At 44.8% G+C, this 25,491-nt stretch overlaps 1 protein-coding gene and 1 pseudogene across 1 annotated transcript; both read right to left on the reverse strand.

Annotated features, from left to right (window-relative positions):
• Positions 1-1,298: 1,298 nt before the first annotated feature.
• Positions 1,299-4,907, reverse strand: LOC123396224 (annotated as a pseudogene).
• A 749-nt stretch (positions 4,908-5,656) lies between these two features.
• Positions 5,657-6,674, reverse strand: LOC123398245. The gene has a single exon (XM_045092737.1). The coding sequence runs from the start codon at positions 6,468-6,470 to the stop codon at positions 6,072-6,074; it is 399 nt and encodes a 132-aa protein (XP_044948672.1). The 5' UTR covers positions 6,471-6,674; the 3' UTR covers positions 5,657-6,071.
• Positions 6,675-25,491: the final 18,817 nt, after the last annotated feature.

Consider the following 25,491-nt stretch of genomic DNA (forward strand, 5'->3'; position numbering starts at 1 on the left):
GAGTGTCAGTCTCCGCCGTCGTGCGCGACCGGCGGTAGACACATACGAGGAGCCGGTAGTCCTCGTCGGGCTCCGCTTGCATCCCGTCGCGGCGGCACACGGACGGTTCCACCGCCTTCCTCTCCCTTGCCCGCTGCCTCTCGCCGCGGCGAATCAGTTTTTTTTTTTTTTAGGATAAGGCGGACCAGGTTCCGACCAGCGAGCCAAGCAAGTAGACCTTGTGTTTTTTTTTTTTTTGAGACTCTGTCCAACCAGCGAGCCAAGCAAGAGAAAACAAGGCGTATACATGCGAGCACCATTTGTTTTTATTTTCTAGGAACCCACGATTGGATGGAACGATCGTACTTGAGGAGCATTACGACCTTGCTTTCTTTAGGGTTTAGGAGCTCATAATTGGCGCTCCTTGCGCCAGTTAACAAGCATAGATCTTTTGCATGCACATTACTGCTAGAAAAACCAACCATCCTTGATTTCCCTAAAAACAAACAAACCACTGACCCACAATTTGGACGCACGTATCGACGGCCAAGTAAAATTCCCTTGTCTTCATCTTTCCAATCATGAAGAGCACCAGCTGGTGTCCTTGGTCAATCTTTTTTTCTAAATTTATGAACTTTTATTGATAAGAGGTGATTTTTTTTCAAATCCATTAACAGTTTCAAAATCGAGAAAATAATCGTATTTGTATTTTTTTCAGAATCTTTTTTTAATTAATGACCATATTTCTCATGCATGAACTTCTTTTGAATTTGTAAACTCTTTTTCGAATCTATATATTTTTTGAACCTTTCATGAAGTTTTGTTGTTGTAAAAGTTAACAGTGAACAACCTGGTCTGTAGTCCATGGTCGCGTCCAACAATCAAATAGCAACCTGGGATAGTGGGATCCGACCGTGCGAGGACAAGAAACCTGCGATCGAGCGCTCGTGCTTAATGCACCGGCCCAAATCCAATCAACCTTCTGCGTGGGCATCGGGTCGATGGATTGGTGCTAAAAGCGCCGATTAGGACCTCCTCAGGTTTAGCTATAAAAAATAGCCTGCCCTGCTCATGTCCAAAACTACAACATACATGTACTTTTATATATAGGACAGTAAGGATAATATGTGCTCTAAGGTATTGATTCGAAAAGAAAAACTCTAAGCTATCAGAAATATGAATGGTTAAGAAAAAACTACCCACTCAACCATTCATCCTTTTGTTCTTATGACACATGGAAAAAGATGTATTCCTCTATTCCCCTCCAGTGAGTATGAGCTATACATAAGAAACCAAAATCAGTTAAGTAAAAGGCACAACTAGTACCCAAGGATCTTGGAGGAAAGGTTGAGCAGTTGTAGCAGCGCAGCGGGGACGAACTTCCTTGTAAAGAGGAAGCACACCTCGACCGGCTGCCCGTTGTACATGCACCTCTCAGGACTCCCCTTCTTGCCCACTAGCCTCCCGAGGAAGTCTTCGGTCACGTCGGGGGCGTCGAAGGTGGCCGGGTGCGCGTCGCCACGGGACCAATCGACCAAAGTGATGGTCCGATTAGCGATCTTCCCCTGCGCCACAATGGAGAGCACGGTGGGGAGGTAGTGCTCGTCCACATAGCATGGCACCCGACACTCGGTCCGAAACCACGGGTAGTACCGGTCGTCGGCGATCACGAACACGGCTAGGTGCCGGTCCATCTCGAACCATTGCGCCCTTGCGCCACTAGGCGAGAGTCACGTCCGGGGCCAGCCCAACATGGTACCTACCTCGGCTGTGCTGGCTTGGATCGTCGAAGGCGCCAACGAAGCTATGTCGGGACCGGGTCAAGTAGGCATGCACCACCGGGAGAGAGTAGAGCGGGACGCGGGATTCGGAGACGAGGACGAAACGCTCATTGTTGAATTAGCTTGGGCTTCCCTTATTCTCTCTTTTCAGTCCTTTTATTTCCTTTCCTTCATCCGGAATGGAGAGGAATCTTGTTGAAGGAAAGGAACGGAGGTAGATCGATCCTCAGATCGTAGGAGAACATGACCCCGAAAAAGCTCCAGTCAGGAAAGCCAGGGCTCTGAGCTCTTATCCCTTCATGGGTAAGAGTGAAAGCCCGCAGTCCTGGATTCTAGGCTGCTTCAGTAGAGTCAGCAGCCGTAAGCCCAGGATAGGGGAGACATGGCCTTTAGGCCGTATCGACCCGATGCCGAAGGACTGTTCCTAGCCTCGAGGAGTGAATCCGAGAGGCGTGACTGGAGCCACTGAGGGGTATTGTTCTCCGTAGAGACGAGGTGAGATCTATCGGAGAGGGGGAAACAAGATTACGCGGAGTGGAGCGTACTCCTCCAGCGAGTCCTGTCTTTAGCTTAGCTTTCTTTTCCGTTGTCCGTTGAATTAGTTTCCCGTTCAAATCTTCGAGAGTTATGATTGGTGTATTCCATTCCTACCATAATTGAGACTTGCCCTCGCTCGCGGATCCATGGATCTCCGATCGGGAAACCGTATCCAAGCTCCGTGGCTAGTCTGCGCTCTTTGGACTTTTCAAACTTAGCGAACTGGGGCCTCTCTAACCGGTGAAAAGTGGTAGGTGTCCACTAATGGTTATTCCTGGCTCGGCTCTGAGTAGCGCGTTCGCCAGCAGCCGCCGCTCCGTGTCCACCACGTTAGCGTCGCCCCACCGCGTCGCCTGCAACATGTACCAAAAAAGCAAACTTTATTTCATTTTCATTAATTTGCAAGATGTAAATGTCTTGGCGAAGGACATACATGTAAAACTACACATTTTTTGTCTTTTGAAGTAAGAAATCAAATCCCGCATTGTAGAAAGTCAACTGAAATGGTTTTTCATGAACATAGATGAAGAGGATGTTTTTCATGAACATGGATGATTCTTGATCATGGCATGTTTGATTGATTATTACTCCCTTCGTTTCAAAATAAATGTCTCAAATTTATATTAGATATAGTATAAAGTTGTACTAAGCTTGAGATAGCTTGACACATTTATTTTGAGATGGAGGGGTATAAGAATAGACTTTTACTACTGCTCCATGATGCCAGCACTTTCAGCGTCTCTTTCTCCTCTCGTCATCCATCGATCGTTTCACACTCCGCCACTTGTGTAGGTGTCCTCGTTGAAACCAGAGACGGCCAGAGAGGCCACGTCGTGCGCGCGCATCTCACGATCAGGCCCGTCCGATCCTGATCGGACGGCCGGCAGGACATTCCAGACGACCGACGTACGGCGAAAGAAGCGAAACTTGATGGCAACTGCAGGAGGAAGCTTAGCCGGCGAGGAAACTCAGCGGCAGTTTCTGATGGGTGTGGCGACGGCGAGATTTCTTTCAGAGGGAAAATGTGTCCTTTTGTAATGGGGATTTGATGCCTTCCTTCCTTGGCATGCAGGAAACGAAACGAAACGAAACGCATAAAAAACATCAATTCGCTGCGGTCTTTGGCGCCAACGCCCATCCAAGAGCGCCAAATCGATCGGCAGGAACAATAAAAATAAAATATACTAGTACTCCCTCTGTTTTTAAATATAGATCTTTTTAAACATTTTAATAGGAAATTACATACAGATGTATATAGACATATTTTAGTGTATAGGTTCATTCATTTTGTTCTGTACGTAGTCATGTGTTGAAATGTCTAAAAAGACTTATATTTAGGAACGGAGGGAGTACTAAACAAAAGAGGAAAGCCATAAACACTGCTTAAGTATGGGGAAGGTACGGTTGATGATACAGGTTTCAATCTGAGGGAATTAATTAGGAACTGCTAGCGAAGGTTGAGCTCGAGACCTTTGGATGATCGGCTCTGGTTGGATTTGCTTCAGCTGGTTTGCTACCGGCCCTTCCCCGATCGAGGTTGCAGCAGGCAGAGGTGGTGTGTCGTCTTGTCCAACCAAATCAATCCTGTTTGTCAGGCACAAGCAACAAACAAACAAACTGATTAATTGACGCAGGTGCTGTGCTGTGTTGGTAAAGAAATGCCAAAAATTGGACCGAGGGAGGAGAAGAAAGGAGAGCAGAGAGCCATGGGAGGCGGTTTCCCTTTTCGACTCATGCTTCTCATCCTGCCGAACTGATGCAGTGGGCTCCTCCTCCGTTCTTTTCTTCTTTTCGGACTGGAATGCGGTGGCCTGCGCGGACGACTTAGTTTGGTCAAAAAAGATGCGTTGTTTGGCTAATTGGTTAACTTGGAAAAAAGAGGACCATGCACGTCGGATTCGATGGAGAAGCATTATAAAATAGATGAATTTATAATTAAAATAAGTCTACATACATGCGTTTCTAGGACAAGTATTTTCAAACGAAGTAAGTATAATATAGCTCTATTATGCGACCGTACGTACATACGTAGGCACACGCATGACGATCACGGCACCGGCGTGGAAATTCTTGGCCGTGCCGGCGAGCGTATCGATGTGAGCACCGGCGGTCCGGCGGCTATAACAATTATTTTTAGGTAATAAAAGGTACTCCCTTCGTTTCTATTTAGTCCGTATATAAAATTTGGTTAAAATCAAACTTCATAAACTTTAACTATATTTATAAAATAAAATATCAATATTTATAATATTGAATCAATATTAATAGATGCATCATATTATTAATTTTCATAGCATATAGGTTTAGTATTATAGATGTTGATATCTTTTGATATATATTTGATCAAACTTTGTATCATTTCACTTTGACCAAATCTTATATACAGACTAAAAAAATGAAGGGAGTACGTACTGTATAGGACTTCCCACGGCCATGGGACATAAAACAAATCAAGAGGGGAGGGGTGTGCGACGGCCTGCATCTTTGACTTGACCCATCATGCATGCGCACCGGGCGGTCATCAAGGTCGACCACAACGGAATGCCGCCCGCCGGCCAGTCTCCCTGCATGTGAGCCGGGCAAGCAATAGCTACACTGCTGCTCCGACATCCACACTCGTCCCGAGGCAACGATCTAGCCGAGTCGATGGCTTTACCGCCCAAGCGATCAAAGGCAACTCCAAACGCAAAGAAAATCTACGAAGCCGCCGCTCCGGCTTCCACACCGGTCACGAGGCCGCGCTGACGACAAAACTCCAAGCCACCAGAGCTGACAAGGGACCGGACCTCCAAAGGCATCACCCCCAAGAAGGAAGAGACTGAACGTGTCGATGCCCGCTGCGGCCAAGGGCGGAGCTAAGGTTTTCACCCGGAATTCGACTGAGGCGACAAAGGAGGTGAAGGGGATCCACTCGACGACGCCTCCAAGAAGGGAAACGACGTCCAAGGACGCCGTTGCCGCCGACATCAACCATGGTCACTAGGCTTTCGTCCGGACCTCACCAAACCCATTGCCACCGCAGCCCGCCGACGTCCCTCGAAAAAAATCCATGATGCACCAGAGTGCCTGTCGCCGCGAACCACCAGTCACACGACCAACAAAGACCACCGCGGCGAAGGAGAGGGAGAGAGCACCCCCGCCGCCACCGCGGCGAACGGGAACAGGGAGAGGCGCTGGAGCGGCGGCGGCGCTAGGGGCGTTCCTGTGGAGCGGCGCGAGGGGACGGGGGCATTTCATGGCTGCTTTCTTATGCTCCGTGCTAGTGATGCTACATCTCTGTGCCTTTCCGACCAGGGAGTTGGAGCTGGGAGAATATAATATTGTGCAGCTAGTCGTTGTACGTAACACGTGGTGCTTGGAATGATACACAAGTTTTTCGTATTTGTATTTGTGAGGAAAAAATGTAAAGAAAAACTACTCCCTCCGTACTATAATATATAATGTTTTAACAGTTCATTTAAGCTGTTAAAACGTCGTATATTATGATACAGAGGTAGTAGTTGTGATCTTGTTCATCCTTTCCTTGGTAATTACATCAAGCAAGCGCTGCTACTAAATATATAAAGTTACAAATTAAGAGGGCAAAGAGTATCATGTATGTTTGTTTACACATGAATACTCCTAAACTAGGCGAAGATTGAAAGAGTTTTCGCTCGCTGCCTTGCAGTTCACGCTCCTTCCTATAGCTGTCGTGTCGTGTCCTAGCTAGATCAAGCAAATACAAGAGCAGCGGCGGCCGGGAGGATGAGCACTATTTTCTACGTATATTTATATCTATATGAGGTGGTGGCCGTCGAGGGCGGGGTGCATGGACGCCGGCGGCCCAACGATCGGGAACGAGCACCACGACGCGTACACGCCGTCGTCGATCCCGACCCCGATCCCGCCGGGACGAACGGGCACCGGCTGCGTCGGCGCGCGCAGCAGCTGCTGGCCGTGCTGGTGCTGGTGCTGCCTGGCCATGGCGGGAGCGCCGGTGAGCCTCTGCACGAGGTCGCGGAACTCCCGGGGCTCCACGCGGTACACCTTGGGCGGCGTCGGCGCCGGCGCGGGCGTCAACCCGCCGCCCACGCGCCACGGCTTGGCCGGCGGCTTCTGGACGGACCTCAGCGCCGCCTCGTGGCTTGGGACGGGCCTCCTCATCTCGTGCCCATGGTGCAGCAGGTGGTCCATTGACGGGCCGGCTTGCTCGATCGGTCAACAAGTCTCTCTCTTGCTTTGCTTCAGGTGCAGTTGGCGAGAGGAGGAGGAGGAAGAAGAAGAGGAAAGCAGAGCATGGAGGATGGAGATGAGGGCGGAGGCAGGCGAGGTATATATAGCGGGCGTGAGGGGGTGAGAGCGAGACCGTGGCGGCTCCGGCGACGCGGCACGTGGATGGGGACGGGCGGTCAATCTCGTCGCCCGCCCACCCGCCTGCCCGCCTGCCATGAACGAGCAGAGCAGCCATGGATGCAATATTGGGTTTGTTTATTTTATGTGAGGTCAGCGTCAGCTGCTGGTTGGAAGCATCGGCGGGGGTGGCAACACCTAGCTTGGATCGACGTCGCCGACCTACGATGCCATCCACGGCTGGCTGCCCTTGGCTGCATCCATCGTCGTCTAGATCCATCCATTTTTCAACCTTCTTCTGGTTCCTAACGCTGTACCTATCCGCACGAGAGCTGCTAACGAATGGGACACTAATACGTACACAGCAGGTAAGTAAGTAAGAACAACTGATACGAATGGGACGGTATACGTACACAGCGAGTAAGTAAGAGAACTCGCAAATCCAGTCCCTCAAACATCTGCGGATGCGTCCGGTCAATGATCGGGTGTGTTTGTTTTAAGTCCTCGTCTTTTCATCCGTACAACCGTGTTTTTCATATTTTTCCTCATTTGTCCGATCAGTTGCATGTGGTTGATGAAAAAGAATAAAAAGAAAAAAATAATGAATAAAGAAATAAAAGAGGTGGTATGGGTTGGGCCGTGTCCTAGGTGGTGGACTGACCAAGCGTGTCCGGACGCGTCCGCGAACCCTCATATCATTCTTATATTTGAAATGGATATGAGGCGTGCCCGTTAGTCCGGGCGTTTGAGATGGATATGAGGGGTCTAGCTGTAGATGCTTTAAGATTATATGCACCCGGACCCTCTATATACTCTTCAAACGTCTGAAACGTTATTCTGATCAGTACCAGGTCAAAAAAAAATCTGAAGACCCCGAAACGTCTGAAACTGACTTGCATCCCTCATATCCATCTCAAATATAGGAACAATATGAGAGATCGCGGATGCAACCAGGCACGCCCGATCGGCCCGCCACGTCGGATGCGGCCCCACCGCGAACCACGTTTCTCTTCTCTCATTCAATTTTTTCTCTCTTGTTATCCATCAATCACGTGTAAGTGACCACACATATGAAAAAAATGAGTAATGCAACTGTCCGAACGAAAAAATAAGGGTTAAAAAGGACATGCCTAGTCATTGACCGGACGCATCCGCACGCATTTAGAATAGTCAGGCAAAATTTAATGACCGGTTGGAAAGTCAAGTTTTCTTTTAGTTAACTGGAATCATTAATACGCTGCATGCATGCAACGAATGAGTGAGAAAAAAGTAGCCAACTGTCATTATGAATACATGCATGCAATTATTAAACAAGTTGCTAGTATGAGGAAACATCATTAATGTTACCTCGATTACTGTTGAAGGCCTTATATAGATGAAAAATGTATTTTCCATAGTGGCCTTGTATAAAGGAATAGAGGGAGTATTTGCTAAGTCTGGTTGTGGATGCTTCAAGTAAGATTATATGCACCCAGACCCTCTATATACTCCTCAAACGTCTCAAACGTTCTTTTGATCAGTATCAGGTTAAAAAAAATTCTGAAGACCCCAAAACGTCCGGAACTAAATTGCATCCTTCATATCCATTTGAAATATAGGAACAATATGATGGATCGCGGATGCACCCAGGCACGCCCGATCGGACTGCCACGTTGGATGCGGCCCCAACGCGGACCACATTTTCTCTTCTCTTATTTATTCTTTTTTTATCTCTTCTTATCCACCAATCATGTGTAAGTGATCAAACATATGAAAAAAATGAGTAATGCAACTACGCGAACGAAAAAATAAGGGTAAAAAAGGACGTGCCCACTCATTGATCGGACGCATCCGCGGGCATTTGGAATAGTCATATTTGCGAAGTCCGGTTGTGGATGCTTCAAGTAAGATTATATGCACCCAAACCCTCCATATACTCCTCAAACGTCTGAAACGTCCTTCTGATCAATATCAGGTTAATTTTTTTTCTGAAGACCCTAAAACGTCCGGAACTGACTTGCATCCCTCATATCCATCTTAAATATAGGAACACTATGAGGGATCGCGGATGCACCCAGGCACGCCCGATCGGCCCGCCACGTCAGACGCGGCCCCACCGCGGACCACATTTTCTCTTCTCTTATTCATTTTTTCTCTCTTATCCACCAATCACATGTAAGTGACCAGACATATAAAAAAAAGAGTAATGCAACTGCGTGAACGAAAAAATAAGGGTCAAAAAGGACGTGCCTAGTCATTGACCGGATGGGTCCGCACACATTTAGAATAGTCATATTTGCTAAGTCCGGCTATAGATGGTATAACAATCCATCATATCGTTTGAAAACAGATGGTTTGACCAGTGACCCAAATTTGAGACTGAAATGCGTCGGCGCGAACGCGAAGCGGACGCGCGCGCTCTTTCAGTCTTCGCCTCATCCACACCCGTCGGTCGTCCAACTACCCGCGGTCAACTTAATTAATGACAGTCACCCTCCGCGGGCCCATGCATCAGCGACCGCGGTCGGCCTTTTCGATCCGAGCATGCGGCGGGGTTCAGCCGCATCTGCTTCGAGACCCCCGTCCCCATCTCGCCACCTCTCTCCTCCCTTGTCGACGACCAAACCCTAGCCAGCAGCCATCGCCGGTTCCACCCAAAACCAGGGCAAGTCCCTCGTCATCTATCCCTGTGCGTTGCGCCTGGAGGAGTCCGCCTACCTCCTGCATAGGAGGGCGCAGCGCCTGGCGGAGGAGCGCGCCCATGCTGCGCTACTGTCGCCACCGCCGCCACCAACACTGCCGGCGTCGGCACAGTCCTCCCCCGACATCAACGTCGTCGTTGAGATCGGCGTCACCGGCCCCGACGCCAGCGACGAGGACGCCTAGGGTAGCATGTAGTTTAGTTTCTTTAATGTTCAATTAATATAATGAGGACGTGTGGACTTTTGCCGGCCTTCGTGACCGGCTTTAGTGTTTAATTTATGTTTGATTTAATTTTTGAAAGTATTTGTAATTTTTTTATGTGTCGTCAAAATGAATCAGAGATACGTCGATCCAAACGCAAAAGCGTACGTTGATGTCCGCCAGTCCGTTCAAAGAAACAAAAGGTGAATAAAAATACCGTCCGTGTGGGTCATCCGGTTGAGTTGCTCTAACTATCTAGGTGCAGCGAGGAGATGGCACGTGCATACAGATAACAGTGATTCTACTTTGGTCGTTTCATCCACATCCACACATAAAATATATTCCTCGATGAGATTTAGGGATCCAGATAAGATTACATATATAAGCATATATTCACCCTGAGTCTTGGATCGATCTATCCCATCCATGCATCCTTAGAGTGTGTTTGGTTGGAGGGATAGGTTAAGGTGGTTGTGGGTATTCCCAACCAGGTGGCTGGGGATAGCCTTTTTTTTTGGTTGGAAGGGTAGGGTTATCTCTTTTTTGTTTGGTTGGAAGGGTAGGGTTATCTCTTTTTTGTTTGGTTGGGAGGATGGGATCCTGCCGCGTCAGTCTCCTCCCGTGCCGGCCGCCACCGACGCCGGCCGCGCCGGCCGCCTCCTCCCGTGCCGGCCGCGCCTCCCGCGCCGGCCGCGCCGGCCGCCCCAGATTGGTTGCCACCGCCCGCCCGTTTTTGACGGTTGGCCACATCCTTTTTTTGGAGAATATTCACAGCATCTGGTTGACTCTATCCCTTCTCGTCCCAGATCCAAACGCATGACAACCACAGAAAAAAATGGTTATCCCTGTCCTTGGAGGATATCCCTCCAACCAAACACACCCTTAGATGCTGCCCGACAGTGGTACTCCACAAGAGAAGAAGGATAACTGGCCTGGTGTCCCATCAAAGCACGAACGATGTACTAGTAAGTAAGTTTTTTTTACGACATTTTTAGGTGTTAGCACTTAGCGGTAGCCGAGGACCAGTTCGTTTGGCGCCATTTCTTTTTAGCTGTTGTGCATGCGTTGGCAGTAGGAACGTAAAAATCCCAGGACTAGAACCATGTCCAAGCAAAGCGAGAAAGTGGCTAGTGGCTGCTGCTGGTCAAACTTATACGCGAGGACTCAAGAATTGGTCACACACTTTCTCTCGAGTCTCAATGGAGACAGGTTTTCTTTTTCCATGGGGTCAACCGATTAAGCAAACGATGAAGCATCTTTAGTTTTGACCAGCACAAAAGCAGTGTCCGTCGGCCCGTCATTAACCAAGAAGCATTAATTCATCCAAATGGAAAAATATGAAAAAGAAAAATCTACGTTACAGCTGCTTGTTGGACGCATCGATCGACAAGGGCACATATACCGCGCACGCACCTGGACATATCTCTATCTGATTCCCAATCGGACCGGCGTACACGAGGAGGCTGGCTGTTGCCATCGACGGCAATGCCAATCCTATACATGCGGCGGCCTCACAAGCGTCATCATCGGCGTCCTAGTTCAATCTTTCTTCCTCGACTTGAATTCTAAAAGATCCATCTCTTGTTGTTCCTATCCACATGTATATATACTTCCTCCACTCCTAAATACTCACTCCGTCCAAAATTACTTATCATAGAATTGGATGTATATAGATATATTGTAGTTTTAGATACATTCATTTCTTTTCATTTTGATAACAAGTAATTCTGATCGAAGAAAGTATAAGTCTTTTTTAAAGAATGACTAAGAACTACATATGCAGCAAAATAAACGAATCTACCCTTCAAAATATGTCTATATATACATATGTATGTAGTTAGTTTTTTAATGAAATATTTAAAAAAAATTATATTTAAGAACGGAAGAAATATCTATGATCTATCTATCTATCTATCATCGGCATAGCATGAACTTAATAACCCGACTGACTGTTTCACTTGACTAAGACTAGGAGTGCCATTGTGGCATTGGGAGTGCGCGTGTACGTGCGTCCTGCATGCTACGCTGAGTCCGACGACCAGGACTAGGATCAAGCAAGACAAGAGAAGAGAAGAGAGCTTGCACGCACTGGGCCACTAGCAGCACGTAGACCTAGACGTAGGTCAGTCGGTCAAGCTTGTACGCACGTTACGTACGACGGGCGCGCGGGAAACGATCGGGCCAATCGTACGAACGGAATGTGCACCCGGTCCTCCAGACTCCGCCCGCCCTGATGGGTCATGACACGGAGACTTATATATGGGGCTAACTCCACATTCCTAATAATTATATTAGTTTTGTAAATTAATCTGTGGTTGTATGGTTAGAGGAACCGTGATATTCTCGGTTCATCAGGATCTAAATCTTGATTTTTGTATTATTCCTGAATTAATTTTAGAATTTTTAACGATACGTTTTTAGTATGAGGAGACGTTTTCGTCAATGACAAGACGCTTACGGTAACTTCGTAAATTTTAAGATGACATGCCCAGCCGCATTCTCTTCCCGAGCACAATGCACAAAACCGCAGCCGTAGCTCCGTAGTCCCACCACCAATGATAGCAGCCATTTCCCATCTTATCTTCCTCAAAGGTACCCTAGATTTGGTAGCAAACGCATTGGCAACAATTACACATATGCTCATGGCTGTTTTCATCGGGGATCCACAATTTTCATCATGGCTGTTATTCCTACGATCCTACCATGCATACCAAGCAGTAACCATAATTAGCTCAACTCCATTTGAAACAGGAATCCTTGCCTCGCCCTCAAGATCCTAACAGAGTAACTTTTCTAGTATGATCGAATCTCCCCGCTCGTGAGTTGCAGGCTTAACGATCGTGGCACCCAACCCAAGCTCCCTTCACACCTCCTTTGCTCTTTCGCACGTGAATAGCATATGGCGAAGATCCTCCAGAGTAGTTCTGCATGCTGGACAGATTACAGGGGATTTCATGTGACGACCAGTTAGCGTACATTAGCATGGGACGGTCCCATGTGACGGTCATTCTATTTTCTTAAGACGAGTGTGTTCCGTTCAGTATAATAACGAATGGGGGTAACTACACAGGCCTTTTGGACGATGAATCAAGCGCGCATAATTGTCTTAGATTTGTCTGAGTAACGGATGTATTAGACACATTGGCAACTAATTTGAAATGGAGGTGATATGTAGTATAATACTTCTCCAACAAATCTAAGTGCGCATGGTCCTCCTTTCCAAGTCAACCAATTAGTCAAATTAAGTATCTTTTTGACCAACCTAAGTTGTCGGCGGCAGTCCAGCTCATTACAGTCTGAGAAGAAGAAAAGAATGGAGGAAGACCAGCAGCACACGGTTTCTATAGCTTTTGACTCGAACCAACCAACCGGATATGAACGGACGTCCGGCCCATACATGCATACCACACGGACGTCCGGCCCACTGGCCCGGTACATACTGCTAGCACTTTAGCCTTTTCTTTTTTTTTTCTTTTCCTTTGATTGATTTATGCATTATAGCAAGCTTTTTTATTCATTTGCAAATGAACTTTAACACCAATGAAATGGTAGAAAAAAAGGGAAATTCAAGTGTATCCTTCCAAGTTAGGAAAGATAGAAAAACTGCGGTCTCATGGCTCTCTAGCGATAAAGCTACACACCATGTTAGGAGATTAGTCAGTTTTCAGTTAGCTCAATCCAAATTAGGACTCACATGCCAAATCGACATATTGGGAACACCTAGCACATATGCATATGAACCAAAGGCACATGTGAACAGAGAACATTCGAGGGCACCGAGAACTCCGATGCAACATCTACTTGAGAGAGTAATGCGCTATCTGAAGGGGAACACGAGCTATCAGCTAGATTTACTACACGGGATATCCTACAATACTTGAACGGTATAGTGACTCGTATTGGATTTCTGATGTTAATGAGATAAAGATCACAAGTGGATACATATTCTCAATGATGGCGTGTTTCATGAAAGTATTGCAAGGAGACCATCTTAACAAGGTTAATAATGAAAGCATAAATCACGTCATTAGACATAGGTACTGTTAAAATAATGGCTTTGTGAACTTTATGTTCCTATGTCCATATCCACAGTGATAACTGCTACAAAAGCGACAGTAAACAACCAACGTAAACAACAAGTACTCAAGTTAGTTTCATGATAAATTTACTTGCTTACAATGCCCGTGAGCTTGTACATTGAACAATAAAAATGTACGTATTATATCTCTTCCCACCAAGGGGACATGCGGCAGTTGATCTTCCCCGACTCCAAGGCGGGGCACAACCACTAATTGGGACGGGGCCTTTAGCCCCGGCCCGTAAGGGGTTTTTGTCCCGGTTCACCAACCGAGACTAAAGGGGCGGGACTAAAGGCCTAACCTTTCGTCCCGGTCCTCTTACAAGCCAGGACTAAAGGTGCTCCACGTGGGCGTCTCGTAGCGCCCGGGACTAAAGATTTTCAGATTTTGTTGGTTTTTGGGTTTTTTTGAATGAAATTATTTTTGGGTTTTAGGGTATTAGGGTTTAGGAGTTCGGGAGATTAACGTGATGCCTCGTTTGGTGTTTGGGAATTAGTTTTCATATAATTTAAATAGAAATAATTATGCATATATATATATATATATATATATATATATAAGATTAACTTATCTTACAAGCGAGCATATATATACAATTATATGGAGATCTGAATTATCGGGACTAGAGCCCGTCTATTCGATTACATGGACGAACATCAGTAATGGCCCTTAGCTACACTAAATCGTCCTCTGAGCTCTATAACTTCCGTCCTCAGAAATCCCGCAAGCTTCTCTGCAACAGCAATCGCGCGTTGCTCTGGTAGGACATTCGTCCTCATGGCCGTGTGCTATATAAGAAGAGGAGATGAATATGAATATCAATCATGATAACAAAAAATGACGGGTAAAAATAGAGGTGTGAATGTTCATTGCTTAAGTCGAATCTGTGATCCTTGAACTCAGAGGTAAACGTGCGAATGGTCTCGCAAACATAGTATCCGCATAGATGCGTTCCTCGTGGCTGCTGGTCGCACTTTACGAGAATATAATATATATAATCAAAATAATAATCTAGCATCATAAATGTATTGAAAATTAATATAAGTATATCATACTACTACTTACCTGAGCCGCTCTAAAGGTCAGCTTCTCAGGAAAGTTACCGGGAGTCACGCACTTGAACCGCTTCCAAACCCTGCCCGACAAGGATAATGATTTGCTAAGTTTTTCATTAATTGATATATCAGAAAATCATCGAAAGAGACCGATAGAGCGCAAGAATGATTAAAATTACCCTTGGAGCATGTCCTGCAGGCTTTGGAACTGTTCCAAGGGTCTCGATAATGGGTCGAAGGCATCAACTCTTCCCTTATCAATTTGAATGTCCAACAGAATCCAATGAAAGCTGCACATGTATGTATATATATATATATATATATATATATATATATATATGTCAGTAACTTATCAATTACACTTATAAGTGAATGAACACAACAGAGTAAAGACCCTCACGTGAAGTTGTATGGAAACAGTATGTGGTCACGAAAATTTTGATCTATTAGAAACTTTAGAAGGTTTTCCTCCGTCTCCTTGGGTTTGTCAGTTAGCGTCGCTATATGTATTTTATATGGGTCAATAAACCCAATATTTAGGATGGTCTTACTTTTACAATCCAGAATCTTCATTCTGCATAATAGAGTACAAGTTATATATAGACAAAGAATTGAAATAACTAAACAAGTTATATGTAGACAACGAATTGAAAAACTTACAGACAATAGCAACTCATAAGCGATTTGTCGAGGGCGTCGTCATTGTACATCTGGAAGAGTTCATCAAAGTCGATATGGATTTCTTCGGAGCGGCCGTAGTACTCCCGTGGGACACTCAACACGATCATCGTTCTCCCATTCTTTGATTCACTTAAGTACCATTTATGCAAGTAACGCATATTTGTTGGGAGATCATCTTTGCTAACCAAAGGCTCTCCCATGACAAACTGTGGCTTGGGGGCTACCACAGCCTTGGGTATCCTGTCGTCTTGGGAAGCCAGCAAATCTTCAACCGAGATACCACATTCAGCCGCCAACTCCTTTGCTCTTTCAGAATCTTGCCCCTGCACCGGAGGGGGAACATTCTCGGTTAACACCTTGAGGGGTGGGATCGACTGTTTGGCCTGTTGTCCAAGCTGAGGAACGTCTGATTTTTTCTTGCTTGTAGTTGAACTTGATTTGCTCCCACTTGCACTTGCACGTGAGCTGCTCTTTTTCACTTCCTTCTGCAATGTGCGTGTATAGTCATCAGGCTTATAGTGTAAGTCATACTGTGATGGAAGGGTTATGAAGTCTTTTGCCCATGCTATTTGCTTCTCGGTGTATTCTGGGCGGGGCTCGGGTTCCTTCTTTTTCATCTGCGCATCATGTTGTTCCTTTGCTATCCTGGCGTTTTCCTCGGGGGTACGATCATAAGGTCTGATAGGAAGATTAGCATGAGGTACCTTTGGGAGGGCGACAGTTTGCGCTTTGGGGAGATCCGTCGCTTAGAAATCATCGACGGAGCGTTCTTGCTGCCACGCTTCCGCCTAGTATCTTGTGCGGGCGGCGGCGGAGACGGACGACCAAGTCCGGCGGCGGTGATCGAGATGGACTCGTGTTGTGCTGGCCGACGTCATGTGGAGGGCTTGGAGGTAATGGAGGTGTAGGTGACCTGCGACGACTCGGAGGCTGTGTTGTCCTTGGGGCCGAGCCTGGAAGCTTGATGTAGTTCTTGTCCCATAGGATGACTCCACCCAGTACTTCTCCGAGTGTCCTCTCATCTTCGGGTCCAGCTATGTCGAGCTCCATATCATTAAACCCCGTCATGATTTCATCCACCCCGACTTTAGCAAAGCCAGCTGGAATCTCACGGCCATGCCAGCGTGCATCAGGGCCAGAAGGTAAAGCTTGTCCGACGGCCACCTTCATGGATATGTTCTTGAATTTCTGATGGAGTTCACATGATGTTGACTCCTTGATTCCATCCACGGGGTAGCCGGGACCGCCCTCTATCATTCTTCGTGCATCGTCGGGCGGGGCCTCAGATTCAGCCACGCTGCTTTTCCGCTTAGATGGGGCGCCGGTAATATCAAGTGCAGGATCTTCCTGGCGCGGTACTCCTCTAAGCTCATCAATCTGCTTCTGTTGCTCGTTAATCCTGGCAAGCAACTGGTTGAACTTGTCATTCTCCTCATCCTGCTGCCGCTTCTTTGCTCTCTCTCTCGGCTTTTGTAAGTGTCTTGGTCTCTGGCAAACCCAAGCCACCACGGGTAAGAAGGACCGAAGCCTCGCGTTCATCCTCCATGTTTGTCATTGCCGAGGACCAGTGTGAGCAAATCTTTATCTCTATCTGCAGTGAACTTTCTTTTTCCCTCCTTAATTTCTTTCACTATCCTTTTCCAATTCTCCTTGGGTATCCTAAGACCGTCATTGCAGATGAGGTCCCCTATTTTTTCGTCGTACGACCCACCATGCGCAAGGAACCAATTTCTTGCTCTCAATTCCCACTCATCACGGAGTGGTTCAAGTACGATGCCTTTATCTATCAGATCTTGCTCTTTCTTCTCCCACTTTGGGATGGCAGTCTCATAGCCCCCTGGCTCTAGCTTGTGGTGATATTTCTTCTTGTCGGCATTTATCTTGTTCTTTTCTGATAATGCGTAGGCATCTTTTGACTACTTGTACTCTTGAAATGCTTTCTAGTGATTCTCCTGCTTGGCTAGATACCCCTCGAATACTGGCACTTTCTTTGTCTTCAGATAGTTTTTCCATAGCTTCTTCTTCCAGCTACGGAACAGTTCAGCCATCTTCTTCAGAGTCCACTGCTTGACTTTGGCCCTCAGTTTGTCTGCGGTGTCTTCATTCTCACATTCTGGCAGGTTGAAATGTGACATGAGATCATTCCAAAGATTATCTTTGTACCTTTCGGTGACATAGTCACTATCGGCTGCCCCTTTGCGCTTGTTCCACTCCCGAACGCTGATCGGGACGTGATCCCTAACGAGAACTCTGCATTGCTTCTTGAATGTGTCATCAGCATTCTTAGGAAGCTTGGGTTCGCCCGTAGGAAATATCACCTCAAAGGTGTAATGCGTTCGTGCATCCAACTTTCTAGTCGGGCCTCGTTTCGTAGTTTTGCTCGATGTGGAGGCCTAAGAGGGAGAAACATTCGTCAAATGAATGTATATTTATACAATATAGAGCTATCTCCAATATTTTTCACATATTACAAGTGATTGTCGAACTTCATATGTATACCTCGCCGAACTTTATTATTTCTTCACCGACTTCTCCATCAGTGGAGCTATCACCTTCTCCGTCATTGGACCTATCTCCTGCCCCATCGGCTTCATCTTCATGTCGCTCTTCCTCCACTCCAACGTCCTGGTTTAGATATGACGACGGAGATTCAGCTGGTTCAACGTCGGAGCCGTCTTTGATTATATCTTCGAGAAGTTCTTCCTCTTCGAGGTTCCTGATATGTGGATCCATAGTTCTGCAAAAAACGGATTCTCTTAACCTTTGTACCAAAAAAGAATTATTCTATCAGGAACTCCGTTCCAAAACAACTTAAGTCCCGGGTCGTGGCTCCACCGGGACTCCTAGATTTCTGCATAGTATTCAAAGTAGGAGTACTTTTCCAATTTGAGCATTCAATAAGAAAAACCAAATCGTAAAATAAAGTAGTATTCAAATTAGCATGCATTCAATTATAAGCTAATACATCATCAGTTTTGTCCGTACATCGTCGAATATTATCACTAATACTCCTCGAATACTATCATACATATAGCATCACTGATACATCTAGAACCGTAGCGCCCGACGGGTATCAGCGCGGGCGGTGGACACCCAAAGAGAAGGAACCATCACAGGATCATAGCTCCAGTGAGATCCCTGAAGAACCTGCCAGGTATGCTCGAACCTGCCCTCCAACGCAACCATGTAGCGACGGACGTGCTCATCCTCCTCGCTCACACGGTGACGTACCACCTCCGCAGTGTCCGGAAGCCTCGGCACCCTCACTGGCCCATGCGACCGCCACCAAACAAGGATCGGGTCAACGACGGGCTGGCTCCTCACCAACCTACGCCCCCCGGAAGGTAGCACCTCCCAATACCAGCCGGGCGGAGCCCAGTCCCGGACAGGGCCCCTCTGATCAAGCAGGTGTCCTCCGTCGAGTCGACGACGAGGATGCGGGATAGGCATCGTAAAATGAACTAAAAAATAAACTAGTTCTATTATTTTTCTTGCTAAAAATAAACTATTAACACTTAAGCATATACAATAGCAAAATTAAACTATTAACACTTAAGCATATACAATAGCAAAATTAAGCAATAATCTAAGAAACACTATTAACACTTAAGCATATACACTATACAATAGCAAAATTAAGCATATACACTACACAATAGCAAAATTAAATGACACTATACATATTTTTGTTCATACACACTATCTTATTTTCTTATTTTTGTTCATATTTCTTCTTCTTGTAACCCTAACCTAATTCTAAATATTACTAACCCTAATAATCTAGCACAAACCTAATAACAATAGGAATTAAATGACAAAAAAATCTTTTTCTTTTTCTTCTTTTCTTCTCCTTTTTCTTCTTTTCTTCTCCTTTTTCTTCCTTTCTTCTCCTTTTTCTTCTTTTCTTCTCCTTTTTCTTCCTTTCATCTACTGGCCGGAGTGTTGGGGAGGAGGGGGCGGGGGGCTTACCGGCCGAAGGTGTCGACGGCGCGCGGCGAGGAGGACGGCGCGACGCGGCGAGGAGGACGGCGGTGCGCGGCGAGGAGGACGGCGGCGGCGAGGAGGACGACAGCGACGGCGAGGAGGACGGCAGGTGGCGGCAAGCAGGACGTCGGGCAGCCTGACGGCGTCGTCGAGTTCGTCGCTGTGCCGCGCCGGGCAGGAGAACGAGAGGAAGAAGAAGAGAAATGGATGATTTGGGTTGGAATTTTTCGAAGTCCCGCCTATATAGGTGGATCTTTAGTCCCGGTGCGTGGCTTGAACCGGGACTAAAGACCCCCTTTAGTCCCGGGTGGAGCCACGGCCCGGGACTAAAGCCCCTCATTTCCCGCCTTCTCGCCTGCCGAAAAGGGGTCTTTAGTCCCGGGGCGTGGCTCCAACCGGGACTAAAGGGGGTCTTTAGTCCCGGGGCGTGGCTCCACCCGGGACTAAAGCCCCTCCTCGGTTGCACGATAAGTTTAGTCCCACCTCGCCCAGCGAGGGGGACTAACACTTGTTTATAAGCCCCGTCGCAGCTTCTTCATCGAGCTCCTCTCTAAAGCAGGCTTACGGGCCTAAACTTAGTGAAAATTGAAACTATATTAGAAATTATAGGGAAAATTCAATCTAAATTCAAATGAGAATTTAGATTGAATTTTCTCTATGATTTCGAATATAGTTTCAATTTTTTTCTATTTTCATAATTAATAATTTTGACTATCCAAACTATTATCTATTTTGTTATTTTCAATTAAAAACTATGTTTATTAAAAATTATTTTTGCATATTTGAGAATTTGACAAAACTATGATAATGAAAAGTGTTTGAAATTGAATAAATAATGCAAAACTATTTTTTATTTTCATAATTAATAATTTTGACTATCCAAACTATTATCTATTTTGTTATTTTCAATTAAAAACTATGTTTATTAAAAAATCTTTTTGCATATTTGAGAATTTGACAAAACTATGATAATGAAAAGTGTTTGAAATTGAATAAATAATGCAAAACTATTTTCTATTTTCATAATTAATAATTTTGACTATCCAAACTATTATCTATTTTGTTATTTTCAATTAAAAACTATGTCTATTAAAAATTCTTTTTGTATATTTGAGAATTTGACAAAACTATGATAATGAAAAGTGTTTGAAATTGAATAAATAATGCAAAACTATTTTCTATTTTCATAATTAATTATTTTGACTATCCAAACTATTATCTATTATGTTATTTTCAATTAAAAACTATGTTTATTAAAAATTCTTTTTGCATATTTGAGAATTTGACAAAACTATGATAATGAAAAGTGTTTGAAATTCAATAAATAATGCAAAACTATTTTCTATTTTCAAAAGTAATTATTTTGACTTCATGTACAAAACGGACAATCTATCTCGAAGTAGGAGGGTTTCGAACGAGAACTCATCTCTTACAAAGGGATTTCATTTTTTTGAACTTATTTGAACTCCATACTTTTTGTGTGTTCAAAATGCACCATTCAAAGGCACATCACAAAATTTCAACAATTTCAGACTTCATTTGGTATTCTTCGTGCATTTACTTATTTTTTTGAGCTAGTTGACCCTGAAATTGAAAAGCACTACAAATGAACTCTGAAAATGTTGAAAGTTGGCATGCTATCATCATTCCACCCACATAGCATGTGTTAAAAAGTTCAGAGGGCTACGACAAAAACTGGATGCACTTCGTGTACAAAACGGACAATCTCTCTCGAAGTAGCAGGGTTTCGAACGAGAACTCATCTCTTACAAAGGGATTTCATTTTTTTGAACTTATTTGAACTCCATACTTTTTGTGTGTTCAAAATGCACCATTTAAATACACATCACAAAATTTCAACAATTTCTGACTTCATTTGGTATTCTTCGTGCATTTACTTTTTTTTGAGCTAGTTGACCCTGAAATTGAAAACCACTACAAATGAACTCTGAAAATGTTGAAAGTTGGCATGCTATCATCATTTCACCCACATAGCATGTGTTAAAAAGTTGAGAGGCTACGACAAAAACTGGATGCACTTCGTGTACAAAACGGACAATCTCTCTCGAAGTAGCAGGGTTTCGAACGAGAACTCATCTCTTACAAAGGGATTTCATTTTTTGAACTTATTTGAACTCCATACTTTTTGTGTGTTCAAAATGCACCATTCAAAGGCACATCACAAAATTTCAACAATTTCTGACTTCATTTGGTATTCTTCGTGCATTTACCTGATTTTTCAACCGTCGATGATGGTCGCTACTCCTACTTCCCCTAGTGCATAACCAATATCTAGCACAAGGAGAAGAAGGAGAAGCGACCCCCACTTCAAAAGTGGTTCCGCGGCATGCCACGTGGTTCCGCTGCACGCCACGTGGTTCCGCTGCACGCCACGTGGGACTAATGGTCTTTCATTTTTAAATGACTGTTTTAATCAAAAACAGATCTGTTACAAAAGGGATTTCATTTTTTGAACTTATTTGAACTGAAGACTTTTTGTATATATATGTGGTCGAAATGCATGATACCATGAAGTTAGAAAGGGCTAAACCATTCAAAAGTAGCAAATGAAGTTAGAAAGGGCTAAACCATTCAAATTTGGAAACTATAATGGCACAAACAGAAACTAGACATATATAAATTGGTCCAAGAAGTACATGATACTAGTCCAAACAGTACATAATAATAGCTACCATAGATATATATACAAGTGTTCGACGTTCAGAACACTACTCGTCTGAATCATCTAAATCAGAATGTCCACCTTCCTCGAGGTGATGCTGGCCATAGTGGACGACTCGAATCTTGCGGTACAACTCGTATGAAACGTATGCATCTTTTGCTGCATACTCAATGTTGATAGGATCAAGTGGGCCCTTCTCCCAAAGTTTGTGTTGATACTTTGGGAAACTGGTCTTCATATCACCATATCCCTCGTTGATCAAGGCAACTGCCATATGAGCCATCGAAGTCCTGTCATGTCGAAGCCTGAATACCATTTGGAGATCAACGAGGCAACCAGCTGGTATCTCAATGCCGAAGCTGCGCCTCATCTTCAGCTTGTCGTTCCTTATGTCAACGGAAGCAAAAGTGATGCCGCTGCGAAGGAAGTCCATGAGTTCTGGACAATGCTTGTCACTCCTGCAACAGAAACAAATTAAAATGGAACAAATGTTACATACTGCTGTAATAAGGAAACATGTTTCACTACAACTAAAGAGAAAATTATCTTTAGGATTCAAATAGAACATATGCAATGGAACCTAGAGAGATCACTATAGCTATCCAATGGAACCTAGAGAGATCACTAGCTATATGCAATTTTCATGACTATGACATATCATATTGCTATCCAATGGAACCTAGAGAGATCACTATCTTTATTCAATTTTCATAACCTTGGATCAAAGAACACCGCATAAAATTGTATCACTACAACTATGATTTCAATGGAACATATTGAACCAATCAGATTTTTCAGATTGTGGAACACTATTCCAATCAGATTGTGTTCCCTTCAACTAATCAAAATTGTTTCACCACAACTATTTGAAGCGAACCAACTATGATTCCAATGGAACATATTAAACACTAGTTGATTCTAATACGATTTTTCAGATTATGGAACACTATTCCAATCAGATTGTGTTCCCCTTCAACTAATCAAAATTGTTTCACTACAACTATTTGAAGGGAACCAACTATGATTCCAATGGAACATATTAAACACTAGTTGATTCTAATACGATTTTTCAGATTATGGAACACTATTCCAATTAGATTGTGTTCCCCTTCAACTAATCAAAATTGTTTCACTACAACTATTTGAAGGGAACCAACTATGATTCCAATGGAACATATTAAACACTAGTTGATTCTAATACGATTTTTCAGATTATGCAACACTATTCCAATTAGATTGTGTTCCCCAACAACTAATCAAAATTGTTTCACTACAACTATTTGAAGGGAACCAACTATGATTGAAACAAATAAACTTACAATGTCATTATCTTGGATCAAAGAAATCCTCAAAACTTACCTCGCCCATTAGAAGATCAAGACATGGCATGCGAAGCATAGTTGGATGACCGCAACACCGCGTTGATCGGCCGTATACTCCAGATCAAGCCCCAAGAACTTCTCATGATCCACTGCGTTGTCAAACCATTTTTCCTTCAACTGTTGAAGAAAAAACAACACCTCGTTGCTCAGGTTCGTGTACACGACATCGAGCATGGTCGTGCCATGTGCGAGCACCTTATGAAAGCTAGTTGGCACGGTGGAAGAAGAGAAGGGAAGAAGAGAGGAGAAGAACAGAGAGGGAGAGGGAGAGAGAAGAAGAAACAAAGAAATGGCGACTGTGCTTCGGTTCGTGCTTTTCATCGCCCGAAACGATGCGGGATGCAAACCGTTTGGGTCTTTAGTTCCGGGTTGAGCCACTAACTGGGACTAAAGAGGTATACCAACGGTTTCCACCACTACGGAAGGCCACGTGTTAGTCCTTTAGTCCCGGGTTGAGCCACCAACCGGGACTAAAGGGGGATACGAATGGTTGCCACCACCACTGCCCGCCGCGTAGCCCTTTAGTCCCGGTTTGGGACACGAACCAGGACTAAAGGCTCCTTACGGGCCGGGACTAAAGCCTCGAGGGAGGCATTGAGAATTGGGGCGACGTGGCCGGGCCTTTAGTCCCGGCCCAGAGGCAGGCCGGGACTAAATGGCTCGGCCAAAGGCCCGTTTTCCACTAGTGAACCCTTCCCCCATACGGCACTACTGTGATGGGAAGGGGCGCTTCGGTCCGATGGCGTTAGGGTTAGGATTTTTTTAGGTTTAAGCCGGGCAGAGGAGGAGGAGCGTGCGGGAATCACTCATTTTCTCAAGCTCTAATACTACATGAAAGAGAATCCCTTATAAATACACTGATTTTTAAAAAATATACAACGAACTATTTTCATTTAGAATGATTTTTAAATGTACAATGACCTTTCCTTGATATACGTTTATTTTTTTCATACACATTAAACATTTTTTTGAAACAAGTAAAATTGAAAACATAAAATAAAGAAAAACAGGAAATAACTGGCCAAAAAGAAGAAGAAAATCTGGAACCTTCGTAAAACTGGATGAAAGGTTCGAGAAGTTTCACAAAACTAACTCCCATGCTTTCAGGGACCTGCATGCTTTTGCTGGCACGTGATAAATGGTCAACCCACTCGAGTATTCGACACACATTGTAGGCGAGTGCTATGACAACGGTTGCAGGGAGCGACACTTATTAGTATTTTTTCACTGTTTTGATCCTTAAGACGTAAGTTGATCACGTAATGAAGTCGGTTTGAAAGTATTTCACGTTTTGACCCTTTTGGAAACGCCACGCACCGTGGCGTTGCAGCCCTGTTATGAAACGCCAGTCTACTGGACGTTGCGGGCCTCGTGTGCAATGCCAGTCTACTGGACGTTGCGGCCCTTCCCAGAAAAGCCAAGGGGGCTGGCGTTGCAGACATGAGGTGGAACGCCAGGACCTATGGCGTTTCTTGCCTTTATATTCTGCCACCCCGACCCCCTCGCCCACCAACCACCATTTCTCCTCTCCTCTTGTTCTTGTTAGCCCGAAAAAGCTCTCCCTTCTCCTCACCATCCCCCCTTCGATCTCCCTCCTCCCTCAATCTTTTAGTAGGTTCTTTGGGGCAAATCGAAGAGGCCGGTAAGCTCCTCCAATCCCTCCAATTAGTTTTTGCAATGATTTTGTATTTGTGTAGATTTCTTTTGCACTAGGTGTTCTATTTATGTTGCATTGTATTGGTTGGTTTCTTATTATTGAGTAGATTTAGTGTTAGGTTTTGGTTAGGGTTATGCCTAGTTTGGTTGGACAAGGGTTAGGGTTAGTGTTAGGTTTTGTGTTATGCCTAATTTGGATGGACAAGGTTTAGGGTTAGGGTTTGTGTTAATGCCTAATTTAGATGCAAATGGTTAGTTGTTTTGTTAGTTGTTTTGTTATACTTAGAATTGGTAATTTTGTCCCTTTTTTAGATGGACAAGATTGTGAATATTCATTATGTTGACAAAGAGGCATTCATGAATGTTGATATTGTTGACAAATATGAGGAACTGTTGACATTTCTTGATAGTCCTACTTATGAAGAGGTTGTGGCAGAAACTCAGATAAGATTGAAGTGGGTT

The sequence above is a fragment of the Hordeum vulgare genome, chromosome 5H (genome assembly GCF_904849725.1).
Source record: "Hordeum vulgare subsp. vulgare chromosome 5H, MorexV3_pseudomolecules_assembly, whole genome shotgun sequence".
Lineage (NCBI taxonomy): Eukaryota > Viridiplantae > Streptophyta > Magnoliopsida > Poales > Poaceae > Hordeum > Hordeum vulgare.

Excerpts from the sequence above, each read along its gene's own strand:
- LOC123398245 (XM_045092737.1), bottom strand. The coding sequence starts at position 6,470 with ATGGACCACCTGCTGCACCATGGGCACGAGATGAGGAGGCCCGTCCCA.